Source organism: Bison bison, unplaced genomic scaffold (assembly GCF_000754665.1).
Source record: "Bison bison bison isolate TAMUID 2011002044 unplaced genomic scaffold, Bison_UMD1.0 scf7180017864285, whole genome shotgun sequence".
NCBI lineage: Eukaryota > Metazoa > Chordata > Mammalia > Artiodactyla > Bovidae > Bison > Bison bison.
The window spans coordinates 1,829,310-1,844,782 of NW_011494857.1; the positions used below are offsets into that span (position 1 = coordinate 1,829,310).

At 46.5% G+C, this 15,473-nt stretch overlaps 2 protein-coding genes across 4 annotated transcripts in view; one reads left to right on the plus strand and one right to left on the minus strand.

Moving 5' to 3' along the window:
* NAPSA (napsin A aspartic peptidase) overlaps nt 1-2,832 on the minus strand; it is a 9,294-nt gene extending 6,462 nt beyond the window's left edge. For all 3 annotated transcript variants that reach the window (XR_826081.1, XM_010849647.1, XM_010849646.1), the window contains exons 1-2: nt 2,615-2,832; nt 49-190 (exon numbers count right to left, since the gene is read on the minus strand). Coding sequence is in view for 2 of the 3 variants with exons in the window: in XM_010849647.1 (XP_010847949.1) it covers nt 49-190; nt 2,615-2,697 (225 nt within the window). In the remaining variant the exon portion in view is untranslated. The remainder of the gene's footprint in view (nt 1-48; nt 191-2,614) is intronic.
* Nucleotides 2,833-4,013: 1,181 nt separating this feature from the next.
* LOC104995683 (histone H3.3-like) lies at nt 4,014-4,291 on the plus strand. The gene has a single exon (XM_010849648.1). The coding sequence runs from the start codon at nt 4,014-4,016 to the stop codon at nt 4,281-4,283; it is 270 nt and encodes an 89-aa protein (XP_010847950.1). The 3' UTR covers nt 4,284-4,291.
* The last annotated feature ends 11,182 nt before the right edge of the window (nt 4,292-15,473 follow it).

Consider the following 15,473-nt stretch of genomic DNA (forward strand, 5'->3'; position numbering starts at 1 on the left):
GGGGCTGGGGGAGGTTGGGGGGGCAGCTTCTGTAGGGCTGTGACTTACGTTCATGTAATCGGAGAGAGGCACAAAGAGGGACTTGTTCCCAGGGGATGGAGCCCCCAACTTGGGGGGCTCCGCTAGCTTCTCCCATCCCCTCAGTGGGTTCAGGGCCTTGAATCCAATATTGACTCTTCGAAGTGGGATCCTGTGGGGGAAGAGATGCCAACAGTTCAGGAGGTACCCTTTATAGAGATCCTCCATAACAGACTGCCCCAAAGAGGATATGATGACAGTGTAAACATTTCCATGGTCCTGGAGTAATGGTCACTACCCGTTCAGTTCAGTCACTCAGTCACATCCGACCTTTTGCTACTCCATGGACTGCAGCACACCAGGCTTCCCTGTCCATCACCAACTCCTGGAGCTTGCTCAAACTCATGTCCATCGAGTCGGTGATGCCTTCCATCCATCTCAAACTCTGTCGTCCCCTTCTTCTCCAGACTTCAACCTTTCCAAGCATCAGGGTCACTGCCAGGAGCCCTACAAAAGCGACCTTCCAGAAAACCCCCACCAAACACCTACCAAACCACAATGACAGATTCCCCCTGAAGACTCTCCCAAGAGCAAACCATCCCAAACAGACTCTCCCCAAAATGTTTCAATAAAAGACATTCCAAATGATGTAAAATAAGCCATTCCAGAATGGACGTACATGAAGTTCTCCCAAGATTCTAACATATTCAGGGCGGGGTGGGCAGATGGATTGAGAGTTTGGGATTAGCAGATGCAAGCTGTCAATATTTTTAATATTTTATTTATTTGGCTGTGTCAGGTGTTAGTTACTGCACACGGGGTAGTGGCCATTGTTGCAGCATCTTTTAATTGTGGTATGTATTAAGTGCAGCATGCAAACTCTTAGTTGTGGCATGGAGGATCTAGTTCCCTGACCAGGGATCAAACCTGTGCCCCCTACATTGGGAGCCTGGAGTCTTAGCCATTGGATCACCAGGAAAGTCCCGGAAACTATCAATATCATATATATAGAATGGATGAACAGCAAGTTCCTAGTGTATAGCACAGGGAACTATAGTCAATATCATGTAATAAACCATAATGGAAAAGAATAGGAAAAAGAATGTATATAGGACTTCCCTGGTGGCACAGTGGATAGGACTCTGCCAGCCAGTGCAGGGGACATGGGTTCCATTCCTGGTCCAGGAAGATTCCACGCTCCACGAAACACCTAAGCCCATGTGCCACAACTACCAAAGCCCACAGGCCTAGAGCCCGTGCTCCCCCACGAGAGAAGTCACTGCAGGGAGAAGCCCTCACACCACAACGAAGAATAGCCCCCGCTCGCCGCAGCTGGAGAAAACCTGTGCAAAGCAATGGAGTCCCAGCACATCCAGTGGTTGAGACTCCAAGCTCCCACTGCAAGGGGCGTGGGTTCCATCCCTGGTCAGGGAACTAAGATCCCACATGTCTCAACTGAGAGGTACTATGCCACAGCTAATAGATCCCACATGTCGAAGAGAAGGTCCTGTACGTCATAACTAAGACCTGGTGCAGCCAAATAAGTACATATTCAAAAGTGCAATTGGAGAAGGCAATGGCAGCCCACTCCAGTACTCCTGCCCGGAGAATCCCAGGGACAGAGGAGCCTGGTGGGCTGCTGTCTCTGGGGTTGCACAGGGTCGGACGCAACTGAAGTGACTTAGCAGCAGCAGCAGCAAAAGTGAAATAAATTTTAGAACTGCTACTTTCTGATTGAGTAGGTGTCTAGGACGGAGCCCAAAGATTTGCATTTCTACCAGGTTCCTGGGTCCTGCTCATGCCAGTGCTGTTGGTCCTGAGTCAACACTCAGAGAGTCTCTTTGCATTAACTTGGGAAGTGGCCATGATCTATTAGGTTGAAAAAGTAGGTTAGCAAACATCACGTGCCGTAATCTTTCTGTACCTGCTTGTAGTTTCTCCTTGGGGCTCTGCTCTCCGCAATGCCCTCCCCCGATCCCCCCGCTCCCCGCCATCCATGACTCAATCTTTGAGAGGCTTAAGAATATGAAGTGGGGATAAAATGTTTCCTGGAAGAGTAGACCCCCTCTTGCCATTAAGAGTTCCAGAAAGTGGAGAGAAGAGAGGAGAGGAAGGGAAAGACTGGGGGAGGCATCAGAGGTGGGGGTGAGTTCATAGGGGTCCCAAAACGGGACTTCTTGAGACCTCAACAGTTTGGAAGATGAAAAACTGGGGGAGTCTCAATTTAAATGTCACAGACCTGTCTCTCCAAGTTTTGTTGGAAGAGGGGTGTCACAGGTCTGAAGATTTCAGCATCAGATGATCACAGCTCAGAGTGGGACCAGCAGAGTCCTTCCAAAAATGTGTACTTCGGGATGGGCCTCAACCCAGGGTCTCAGGGTGGAGGACCCTGGACTGAAAGGGCTTGGGTCTCAGGAGAGATCAGGGAGGAGCCTTCAGTGGGTGAGAGCCCAATTCAGAGACCCAGGAACCGAAAAGATAGGAATCATGGATGCTGGGGTGCCAGGTTTGGATCCCTGAACTGGGGAGCCCTGGACTTGAGGGCAAGAGGGAGAGCATCTGTCCCAGGTTTGAGGGTGGTGGGGGTCCCCAGTACCGGATCAGCGAGGCCCTGGCGGGCTCCAGGGTCAGGAATGGAGGCGGCAGCAGCAGTAGCAGCAGCAGCGGTGGCAGAGACATCTCCAGGGACCCGTGTGGACCCAGGCGACCTGCAGCTCTGTTTTCAGAGCCGTTTTCTGTTTTCAGGGCGGAGACTCCACCCTGGTCACTGCCCACTCCACTAAGACATGGAGTTTTTGATGGGTGATGTGGGGATAATGGGTGGTGCTTTTGAAGGGATGTGCAGAATATTTCTGTAGGGTCTCCGGAAATATTATCCTATGTTACTGGCGTGGTGGAGGGTCTTCTGTGCCCTGCCCCCTCCATTCTTTAGATATTGTCTCTTTTACTTAAACTTTCACTTCATTTTTTTCTGAGACTCATTAACCACAAGGGTTTTCTTGGGCCACAAAAGGGATGGGCAGAGTGTTTGTGAAGGGTCTGGGGGGAGGGTGAGAGAATCAAACTGCCAGAGTACCAAGAACCCTGCTTCTTCTTTTTTTTTTTGTAAGGTTTTCTTGGTGTGGACTGTTTTTAAAGTCTTAGTTAAATTTGTTACAATATTGCTTCTGTTTTCTTTTCTTTTCTTTTTTCATGAGTCGTGTGGGATTTTGACTCCTGACCAGGGATCGGACCTGCACCCGCTGCACTGGAAGGCAAAGTCTTAATCATTAGACACCAGGGAAGTCCGAGGACCCACTTACTGTCTTATCTGGAAAATAATGAAACACACACACAAATAAAAACAGTTCATAGTCCCATTGCTGTGCTGTGGTTAGTTGCTGAGTCGTGTCTGACTCTTTGTGATCCCATGGACTGTAGCCCGCCAGGCTCCTCTTTCCATGGGATTCTCCAGACAAGAATACTGGAGTGGGTTGCCATGCCCTTCTCCAGGGGATCTTCCCAACACAGGCATCAAACCCAGGTCTCCTGCATTGCAGGCAGATTCTTTACCGTCTGAGCTACCAGGGAAGTATAAGAATAACTCATAGTGTCTGTGTCTGCCCCCTTTCCCTAATTAAATATTGAGGAGTATCCAAAAACCCAACTGAAAAGTGCCCTAGATTTCTAGATACCACCCTCAGAGTTTCTGATTCCAAAGGCCCAAGATACAGCCCAAGAATCTATCAGAAAAAAAAAATTCATTTACATTATTACAACTGTATTAATGGTATTTCCATTTAAAAGGATTGATTAGAACTGGAGAAAAGCAGACTTAGGAGGGTGTACTTGTTAGTTAATGCTGTGTAATAAATCATTCCCAAACCGAGTGCTTTAAGACAGAAACAGCACTGTTTACAATGGCCAGAACACAGAAGCAACCTAAATGTCCATCTACGGAAGACTGAATAAAGAAGATGTGGAATATCTGGAATATTACGCAGCCATTAAAAAGAATGAAATGGGAGATTCGGCGCTACCAGAAGTCGACCGAGCTGCTGATCCGCAAGCTGCCGTTCCAGCGGCTGGTGCGCGAGATCGCGCAGGACTTTAAGACCGATCTGCGCTTCCAGAGCTCGGCCGTGATGGCGCTGCAGGAGGCGACCGAGGCCTACCTGGTGGGGCTGTTTGAAGACACGAACCTGTGCGCCATCCACGCCAAGCGCGTGACCATCATGCCCAAAGACATCCAGCTGGCTCGTCGCATCCGCGGGGAGCGGGCTTAAGGCGTACATTTTAAGGTAGACGATCTAAAGGCTCTTTTTAGAAAAAAAAAAAAGAATGAAATGACTCCATTTGCAGCAACATGGACGGACCTAGGGAGAGTCATACTGAGTAAAGTAAGTCAGACAGAGAAGGTGAAGTATCATATGACATCCCTTATGTGTGGAATCTAAACAAGAAATGATACAAAGGAACTATGAAATAGAAAGAGACTCACAGACTTAGAAAACAAACTGATGGTTCCTGGGGGGAGGTATAGTCAGGGAGTTTGGGAGGGTCATGTACACACTGCTATATTCAAAAAGGATAATCAACAAGGACTTACTATAAAGCACATGGAACTCTCCTCAATGCTATGTGCCAGCCTGGATGGGAGGGGGTGTGGGGGACAATGAATACATGTATGTATATGGTTGCATCCCTTCACTGTTCATTTGAAACTATCACAACAATATTGATTGGCTATACCCCAGTACAAAATAAAACGTTGAAAATTTGGAAAAAAAAGAAATAATCATTTATTATTTTTTTGATGAGCTTTCTGGGTTGGAAATTTGCAAGCAGCTTGACTATGCACTTCTGGTTCGTGGGGTTGCAGGCAGATGTCAGCTGAGGCAGCCATCATCATAGAGCTTCAGTAAGGCCAGAAGATCTGCTTTCAAAATCTTGTTGGGACTCCGTCTCTGGACTTTGGGTTTCCTTTAGGGTGTTGTAGCTTAGCTGGATGCTGGACGAAAGGGATTGTCAAGGGTGAAGTTACAAAGAGGGAGGGCCTAGGACCCTCGAGTTTCAGGAAGCATTCTCAACAGCACCATGAGGAAGTGGGGGCATTCAGTGAAGAGGAATCCTAAAGGAGCAAAGGCTCAAGTGTTGCACAAATAATGATGCAACAGAGAGAAGGAAACACTGCAAGAAGGAAATGTTTGGGTAGGGAGAGGAGAGGAGACTCAATGTCAAAGTGGAGCGGTTGGCCTCTTACAGATTGTCCAAACATGCTCACGGGAGGGGCAAGAGTACACCTCTGCAAGTGAGCTGTAGTGTCCCTGGGGCCAGCCTAAGGAAGTTTCTTTCTTATTGCTTCTATTTTTTTCAGCAAAAGAAGAAGTGAGAATGAAGAGCGGGGAGAATGGCTGGAGGTTTAGAGAGAAGAGATGAGAAAATGATTTCTTAGGGGCTGGAGAGGAAAACGGTGGCAGCCTTGCAGTTTGGTTCTGAGTATTTGCAGCCGCACATTTGAAACATGTTCCCTCCTGAGTTCAGCTGGGTGGGAGCAGGCACAGAGAAGGCAGTGAGTTCATTTCAACCAGGGTTGGGGTTTTGCCAGGCAAGTATGACTGAGGGAGAAAGAGGAAAGGAGATCATGTCACTTGGGCAAGGGCATGATTATGGTGGTTGACCACAGAATCTATGCAGTCTAAGGAAGGGAGGACATGGGAGGAGATGAGAGAAATGGGGGGAAAAAAGGTGGGATCTAAGAATCAGAGATACCAATGGCATTCCTGAATTGAAAGAGGAGAGTGAAAAAGTTGGCTTAAAGTTCAACATTCAGAAAACTAAGATCATGGCATCTGGTCCCATCACTTCATGGCAAATAGATGGGGAAACAGTGGAAACAGTGTCAGACTTTATTTTTTTGGGCTCCAAAATCACTGCAGATGGTGATTGCAGCCATGAAATTAAAAGACGCTTACTCCTGGGAAGGAAAGTTATGACCAGCCTAGATAGCATATTCAAAAGCAGAGACATTACTTTGCCAACAAAGGTCTGTCTAGTCAAGGCTATGATTTTTCCAGTCGTCACGTATGGATGTGAGAGTTGGACTGTGAAGAAAGCTGAGCACCGAAGAATTGATGCTTTTGAACTGTGGTGTTGGATAAGACTCTTGAGAGTCCCTTGGACTGCAAGGAGATCCAACCAGTCCATCCTAAAGGAGATCAGCCCTGGGATTTCTTTGGAAGGAATGATGCTAAAGCTGAAACTCCAGTACTTTGGCCACCTCATGCGAAGGGTTGACTCATTGGAAAAGACTCTGATGCTGGGAAGTATTGGGGGCAGGAGGAAAAGGGAACGACAGAGGATGAGATGGCTAGATGGCATCACCGACTTGATGGACATGAGTCTGAGTGAACTCCCGGAGTTGGTGATGGACAGGGAGGCCTGGCGTGCTTCAATTAATGGGGTCACAAAGAGTTGGACACGACTGAGCGACTGAACTGAACTAAACTACATGATTTGGCACTAGTCCCTGCATGACAACAACTTCAGACATGCAAATGATACCACTCTAATGGCAGAAAGCAAAGAGAAACTAAAGAGCCTCTTGACGAGAGTGAAAGAGAAGAGTGAAAAAGCTGGCTTAAAATTCAACATTTAAAAAATTAAGACCATGGCATCCAGTCCCATCACTTAATTGCAAATACAAGAGAAAAAAGTGGAAACAGTGATAGATTTTCTTTTCTTGGGCTCCAACATCACTGCGGTCAGTGACTACAGCCATGAAATTATAAGACGCATGCTTCTTGGAAGGAAAGCTATGATAAACCTAGACAGCATATTCAAAAGCAGAGACATCACTTTGCCAACAAAAGTCCACATAGTTAAAGTTATGGTTTTTCCAGTAGTCATGTACGGATGTGAGAGTTGGACCATGAAGAAGGCTAAGTGCCAAACAATTGATACTTTTGAACTGTGGTGCTGGAGAAGACTCTTGAGAGTCCCTTGAAAAGCAAGGAGATCAAACCAGTCAGTCCTAAAGGAAATCAGTCCCAAATCTTCATTGGAAGGACTGATGCCAAAGTTGAAACTCCAATATTTTGGCCACCTGATGTGAAAAGCCTACTCATTGGAAAAGATCTGATGCTGGGAGAGATTGATGGCAGGAAGAGAAGGGGGAGACAGAGCATGAGATGGTTGGACCGCATTATCAACTCAATGGACATGAGTTTGAGCAAACTCCAGGAGATAGTGAAGGACAGGGAAGCCTGGCGTACTGCAGCCCAGGGGGTCACAAAGAGTCGGAGATGACTGAGAGACTAAAGAACAACCTCCCTGGCACTGTCTGTTCTCATTCCCCCCCTCACTCCTAGTTATTCCTCAAACATCCTAGACATGCTCCTGCCTTAGGGCCTTTTCACAGGCTGTTCTGTCCTCGTGTTTTCCCTCCAGAAAAATCTTACTCATTCCCTCTCTTCCTTCAAATCTTTGCTTAAATTCCACCTTCTTAGTGATGTCTACCCTGTCTACCCTATTGAATATGGAAACCATTCTCTTCCAGAATTTCCAATCTTTTTTACCCAGATCTATTTTTCCCCCATAGCTTTTTAAAAATATATATACCTTTTCTTTGAAGTTTATGTATTCGTTTCTGGCTGTGCTGGGTCTTTCACTGCTGTGCATGGCTTTCTCTTGTTACGGCCGATGGGGGCTACTCTTCATCGCCTTGGGCTGGCTTCTCCTGTTGTGGAACACAGGCTCTGCGTGTGCAGGTTTCAGTAGTTGTGGCATGTGTGCTTTGCTGCCTCGAGACATGTGGAGTCTTCCTGGACCAGGGATCGAACCCGTGTGCCCTGAATTGGCAGACAGATTCTTAACCACTGGACCACGAGGGAATTTGTCCCCGTAGTATTTGACATCTAACATTTCACTAACTCCGATTAACACAACATAACTAATGTTATCAGTAGTAAGCCACATGCTTCTTCGATGCAAGGGCAGGGATCTTGGTCTATTTCCCTTGCCTCTCTGTCCACAGCACCTAGGACAGCACCTGCTGCTGCTGCTGCTAAGTCGCTTCAGTCGTGTCCGACTCTGTGTGACCCCATAGACGGCAGCCCACCAGGCTCCCACGTCCCTGGGATTCTCCAGGCAAGAACACTGGAGTGGGTTGCCATTTCCTTCTCCAATGCAGGAAAGTGAAAAGTGAAAGTGAAGTCGCTCAGTCGTGTCCGACCCTCAGCAACCCCATGGACTGCAGCCTTCCAGGCTCCTCCATCCATGGGATTTTCCCGGCAAGAGTACTGGAGTGGGGTGCCATTGCCTTCTCCGAGGACAGCACCTAGCATCTTGCAAAGACTCAATAAATATGTTTAATGATCCACTTTGAGCACTGGTTACTCTGAGAGATTTCCCTGACACAACAGAGTGGAGGGCCAGTTTTCTCTACAATAACTCTTACAAGCAGCTAGAATACTCAGTCTTGACACCTCGGGGTCCCCTCACCCAGATTCAGCATCTCCCATTCCCAATTCTTAGGTGGCACTAAGGGTAAAAACCAGATGTAAGAGACGTGGGCTCGATCCCAGGGGATCAGGGAGATCCCCTGGAGAAGGGCCTGGAAACCCACTCCAGTATTCCTGCCTGGAGAATCCCCATGGACAGAGGAGCCTGGTGGGCTACAGTCCATGGGGTGACAAAGAGTCGGACATGACTGAAGAGACTTAGCACAGCATGGAGAAAACTCTTGAGAGTCCTTTGGAATGCAAGGAGATCAAACCAGTCAATCCTAAAGGAAATAAGGACTGAATATTCACTGGAAAAGACTGATGCTGAAGCTGAAACTCCAATACTTTGGCCACCTGATGGGAAGAACTGACTCCTTGGAAAAGGCTCTGATGCTGGGCAAGATTGAAGGCAGGAGGAGAAGGGGACGACAGAGGATGAGATGGTTGGATGGCATCCCCGACTCGATGGACCTGAGTTTGAGTGAGCTCCGGGAGTTGGTGATGGACAGGGAAGCCTGGCGTGCTGCAGTCCTTGGGGTCGCAAAGAGTCTGACCCGACTGAGTGACTGAAGTCAACTGAACTGAACTGAAAGGACTTGCCTGCAACTCCATAAATGGTCACAAGGTGGTGCTGTGGGCCATTTCGTCAGTCAAGATTCGCTCTTTCCCTACCTGACACCTCAGTTTCTTTTTGAGTTCTAGTTTAAATTTTTTTCAAACTCTAGGAATTATACTCCTAATGAGACAGGAGATAGGTGGGCTCCAGGCTGAGCAGCTAGAGTTCATCGTCTGTGGACAGATGCTCCAAAACAGCGGGAGGGGAGCTTCCTTGATGGTTCAGTGGTAAAGAATCCACCCGCCAATGAAAGAGACATGTGGGATCTTCCTGATCCGGGAAGATCCCACATGCCGTGGAGCAGCTAAGCCCGTGGGCCACAACTACTGAGCCTGTGCTCTAGAGCCCGAGAGGCTCAGCTACTGAGCCCATGTCCTGCAACTACGGAAGCCTGCGTGCCCTAGACCTCGTGCTCTGCAACAAAAGACGCCACCACAATGAGAAGCCTGTATTCACCGCAGCTAGAGAAAGCCCGTGTGCAGTAGCAAAGATCCAGTGTAACCAAAAGTTAATTACTAACTTAAAAAATGAACTAAAGATAGCAATATTACATGTCAATCCCAAACTTCCGATCTATCCCCCTTCTCTTAGCAAAGCATTTTTAAAGGCAAAGTGAGGGAAGGCTGTCCCAGGGTATGTGATCAGTTCGTGCACAGTTCTCTGCTTGGTTGCTGTTCAGGTAATGGGATAGTTAACAGTCTCAGTTTCAGTCTGTTATCAGTCTCAGCCTGTTTAACAGTCTGCAATCATCAAGTAGTTTATTTCTTACATGTGGTGGTGGTTTTTAACATCTGAAAAACTCAGGAAATATACATGAGATACTATTCTCTGGGTATTTCAGAGAGACTCTGCAGTAGAGAATATATGGAAGGGGTCTGTCACAGGAAGTCCCCCCACAGCCCTGAATGGTTTCAAACTGAGACTGAGTGACTTGCCCCAAAATTGTTGTCCATCTTCAGACCATTTCAGCCCTTGACACTTTTTTCTAAGAGTGAAAAGTTAAAAAACAGTTTCACCAGAATAAACATAGCTCACAGATAATGAGTCTTCCCAGGTGGCTCTAGTGGGAAAGAACCTGCCTGCTAATGCAGGTATACTTAAGAGACGCCAGTTTGATCCCTGGGTCTGGAAGATACCCTGGAGAAGGAAATGGCAGCCCACCGCAGTATTCCTGCCTGGGAAATCCCATGGACAGAGGAGCCTGGAAGGCTGCAGTCCATAGGGTCGCACAGAGTCATACACAACTGACTTAGCGTGTACACATACTGAGCTCCTTATTTGAGCCTGGCAATGTTCACCACTTTTTATTTCATTTAATCATAATGACAAGTTCAATTCAGTTCAGTTGCTCCGTCGTGTCCAACACTTTGCGACCCCATGGACTGCAGCACGCCAGGCTCCCCTGTCCATCACCAATTCCCGGAGCTTGCTCAAACTCATGTCCATCGAGTTGGTGATGCCATCCAACCATATTCTCTGTCGTCCCCTTCTCCTCCTGCCTTCAATCTTTGCCAGCATCAGGGTCTTTTCCAGGGAGTCAGTTTTTCACATCAGGTGGCCAAAGTATTGGAGTTTCAGCTTCAGCATCAGTCCTTCCAATGAATATTCAGGACTTATTTCCTTTAGGATTGACTGGTTCAATCTCCTTGTAGTCCAAAGGACTCTCAAGAGTCTTCTCCAACACTACAGTTCAAAAACATCAATTCTTCGGCACTCAGCTTTCTTTATGGTCCAACTCTCACATCCATATGTAACTACTGGAAAAACCACAGCTTTGACTAGACAGACCTTTGTCAGCAAATTAACGTCTCTGCTTTTTAATATGCTATCTAGGTTGGTCATAGCTTTTCTTTCAAGGAGCAAGGGTCTTTTAATTTCATGGCTGCAGTCACCATCTGTAGTGATTTTGGAGCCCAAGAAAATAAAGTCTGTCACTATTTGCACTGTTTCCCCATTTGTTTGCCATGAAGTGATGGGACCGGATGCATGTTCTTCATTTTTTTCAATGTTGAGCTTTAAGCCAGCTTTTTCACTCTCCTCTTTCATTTTCATCAAGAGGCTTTTAAGTTCCTCTTCACTTTCTGCTATAAGGATGGTGTCATCTACATATCTGAGGTTATTGATATTTCTCCTGGCGATCTTGATTCCAGCTTGTGCTTCATCCAGCCCGGCATTTCTCATGATATACTACTCTGCACATAATTTAAATAAGCAGGTTGACAATATACAGCTTTGACATACTCCTTTCCCTATTTGGAATCAATCTGTTGTTTCACGTCCAGTTCTAACTGTTGCTTCTTGACCTGCATACATATTTCTCAGGAGGCCAGTAAGGTAGTCTGGTATGCCCATCTCTTGAAGAATTTTCCAGTTTGTTGTGATCCACACAGTCTAAGGCATTGGTGTAATCAATAAAGCAGAAGTAGATGTTTTTCTGGAATTCTCTTGCTTTTTTGATGATCCAATGGATGTTGACAATTTGATCTCTGGTTCCTCTGCCTTTTCTAAAACCAGCTTCAACATCTGGAAGTTCACGGTTCACATACTGTTGAAGCCCGGCTTGGAGAATTTTGAGCATTGGTTTGCTAGTATGTGAGATGACCAATTGTGCAACAGTTTGAACATTCTTTGGCATTGCCCTTTTTTGGCATTGGAATGAAAACTGACCTTTCCCAGTCCTGTGGCCACTGCTGAGTTTTCCAAATTTGCTGGCATATTGAGTGCAGCATTTTAATAGCATTATCTTTTAGGATTTGAAATAGCTCAAGTGGCATTCATCACCTCCACTTGCTTGTTCATAGTGATGCTTCCTAAAGCCCACTTGACTTTAGACTCCAGGGTTTCTGGCTGTAGATGAGTGATCACACCATCACGGTTATCTGTGTCATGAAGATCTTTTTTGTATAGTTCTTCTGTGTATTCTTGCTACCTCTTCTTAATATCTTCTGCTTCTGTTAGGTCCATACCATTTTTGTCCTTTATTAAGCCCATCTTTACATGAAATGTTACCTTGGTTTCTCTAATTTTCTTGAAGAGATCTCTAGTCTTTCCCATTCTATTGTTTTCCTCTATTTTTTTGCATTGATCATTGAGGAAGGCTTTCTTATCTCTCCATGCTATTCTTTGGAACTCTGCATTCAAATGGATATATCGTTCCTTTTCTCCTTTGCCTTTCCCTTCTCTTCTCAGCTATTTGTAAGGCCTTCTCAGACAACCGATTTGCCTTTTTGCAGGTCTTTTTCTTGGAGATGGTCTTGATCCCTGTCTCCTGTTCAATGTCACAGACCTCCATCCATAGTTCTTCAGACACTCTGTCTATCAGATCTAATTCTTTGAATCTATTTGTCACTTCCACTGTATAATCATAAGGGATTTGATTTAGGTCATACCTGAATGGTCTAGTGGTTTTCCCTACTTTCTTCAATTTAAGCCTGAATTTTGCAATAAGGAGTTCATGATCTGAGCCACAGTCAGCTCCCAGTCTTGTTTTTGCTGACTGTATACAGCTTCTCCATCTTTGGTTGCAAAGAATATAATCAGTCTGATTTCGGTATTGACCACCTGGTGATGTCCATGTGTAGAGTTGTCTCTTGTATTGTTGGAAGAGGATGTTTGCTACGACCAATGCGTTCTCTTGGCAAAACTCTATTAGCTGTTGCCCTGCTTCATTCTGTACTCCAAGGCTAAATCTGCCTGTTACTTCAGGTATGTCTTGACTTCCTACTTTTGCATTCCAGTCCCCTATGATGAAAAGGACATCTATTTTGGGTGTTAGTGAAGAGGAAAATTTAAAATTTTTACATAACCTCCTGCTTCTTCTGCCTCTGTAACTCAGCTTGCTCCCTGCAAAGTCTAGATCATGTAGGTCTCAGAAAGTGGGGACTCACAACACTAGGAACTGGAGCTTATCTCACTCACCCTTGTCCTGCTCTTTGCAATCACCCTAGCCCCTACAAACCCACGAACCTGCTTAATCATGCCTGTCGGTGTACAAAAACACTGCAACGCCTTTGTTCGGGGCTCAGAGCTTGGAGTGTTAACTCCTTTGGGCCTGCAGGCGTAATAAACCTGAGTTCTCCGAGTGTGGTGCTTGGTTTTTTGAGTACTGGTTTCTGCAACATTTCTTCTAGAAGGTCTTGTAGATCTTCATAGAGCTGTTCAATTTCAGCTTCTTCAGCATTACTGCTTGGGGCATAGACTTGGATTACCGTGATATTGAATGGCTTGCCTTGGAAATGAACAGAGATCATTCTGTCATTTTTGAGATCGCACCCAAGTACTGCATTTCAGATTCTTTGTTGACTATGAGGGCTACTCCATTTCTGCTAAGGGATTCTTGCCCACAGTAGTAGATATAATGGTCATCTGAGTTAAATCCATCCATTCCAGTCCATTTTAGTTCACTGATTCCAAAAATGTTGAGGTTCACTCTTGCCATCTCCTGTTTGACCGCTTCCAATTTACCCTTGATTCATGGCGCTAGAGTCGGACACAACTGAGCAACTTCACTTTCACTTTTCACTTTCATGTATTGGAGAAGGAAATGGCAACCCACTCCAGTGTTCTTGCCTGGAGAATCCCAGGGATGGGAAGCCTGGTGGGCTGCCGTCTATGGGGTCGCACAGAGTCGGATACGACTAAAGTGACGCAGCAGCAGCAGCAGCAGCATGGACCTTAGATTCCAGGTCCCTATGCAACATTGTTCTTTACAGCATCGGACTTTACTTCCATCACCAGTCACATCCACAACTGGGTGTTGGTTTCGCTTTGGCGCCATCTCTTCATTCTTTCTCGAGTTGTTTCTCCACTCTTCTCCAGTAGTACACTGGGCACCTACCGACTGAGGAGTTCATCTGTGTTGGTTTTGCTTTGGTGCCCTCTCTTCGTTCTTTCGCGAGTTGTTTCTCCACTCTTCTCCAGCAGTACACTGGGCACCTACCGACTGAGGAGTTCATCTGTCAGTGTCATGTCCTTTTGCCTTTTCATACTGTTCATACTGTCCAGGAAGATGGTAGAAGGGGCGAAGTCTCATTTAAAATCAAACCCCATGCCCACCAGAGATGCTCAGAGGGTTCAAACAAACCCTTGTGTGCACCAGAACCCAGAGACCCCACAGAGACTGAGTCAGAACTCTGTGTGAGTGTGTCCTGTGGAGGTATGGGTCACCAGTGGTCTGCCACAGGGGCAGGGGCTCTGGGTGCGGGAGACTGGTCACACAGCCTGTGGCATAAGCCCCCTTGGAGGAGGTCTCCATTAACTCCACCATCAAGCCACCGAGCAGATGACCCACAAACTGCAGAACAATTATACCAAAGAAATTATCGCACTGTTAAGAAAGTTCTAGGATCCACAACAGATCTCCCAACTTGGGGATCTGGCAAAGGGACTGAGAACCCCCAGGGAAATTTGACTTTGGAGGCCAGTGGGATTTGATTACAAAACTTACACAAGACTGGAGAAAGAGACTCTTGGAGGGCACACACAAAGCCTTGTGTGCACCGGGACCCAGGAGAAAGGAGCAGTGACCCCACAAGAGACTGACCCAGCCTTGCCTGGGAGTGTCCAGGAGTCTCCAGCAGAGGCAAGGGTCAGGAGCACTGATGAGGCAGTGCCGGGACCTTGTGAAGGAGGTCGCCATTATCTTCATCACCTCCACCATAGTTTGGTCTCAGGTCAAACAACTGGGAGGGAACACAGCCCCGCCCATCAACAGAAAATTGGATTAAAGATGTACAGAGCATGGCCCCACCCATCAGAACCAGACCCAGTTTCCCCCACAACCAGCCTCTCCCAACAGGAAGCTTCCATAAGCCTCTTATCCTTATCTGTCAGAGGCAGACAGAATGAAAGTGTCTTCCAAATGTTCAAGAACTTCCAGATGTTGAAGCTGGATTTAGAAAAGGCAGAGGAACCAGAGATCAAATTGCCAACATCTGCTGGATCATTGAAAAAGCAAGAGAATTCCAGAAAAACACCTATTTCTGCTTTATTGACTACGCCAAAGCCTTTGACCGTGTGGATGACAACAAACTGTGGAAAATTCTTCAAGAGATGGAAACACCAGACCACCTGACCTGCCTCCTGAGAAATCTGTATGCAGGTCAGGAAGCAACAGTTAGAATTGGACATCGAACAACAGACTGGTTCCAAATAGGAAAAGGAGTTCGTCAAGGCTGTATATTATCACCCTGTTTATTTAACTTATATGCAGAGAACATCATGAGAAACGCTGGGCTGGAGGAAGCACAAGCTGGATTCAAGATTGCCGGGAAAAATATCAATAACCTCAGATATGCAGATGACACCACCCTTATAGCAGAAAGTGAGGAACTAAAGAGCCTCTTGATGAAAGTGAA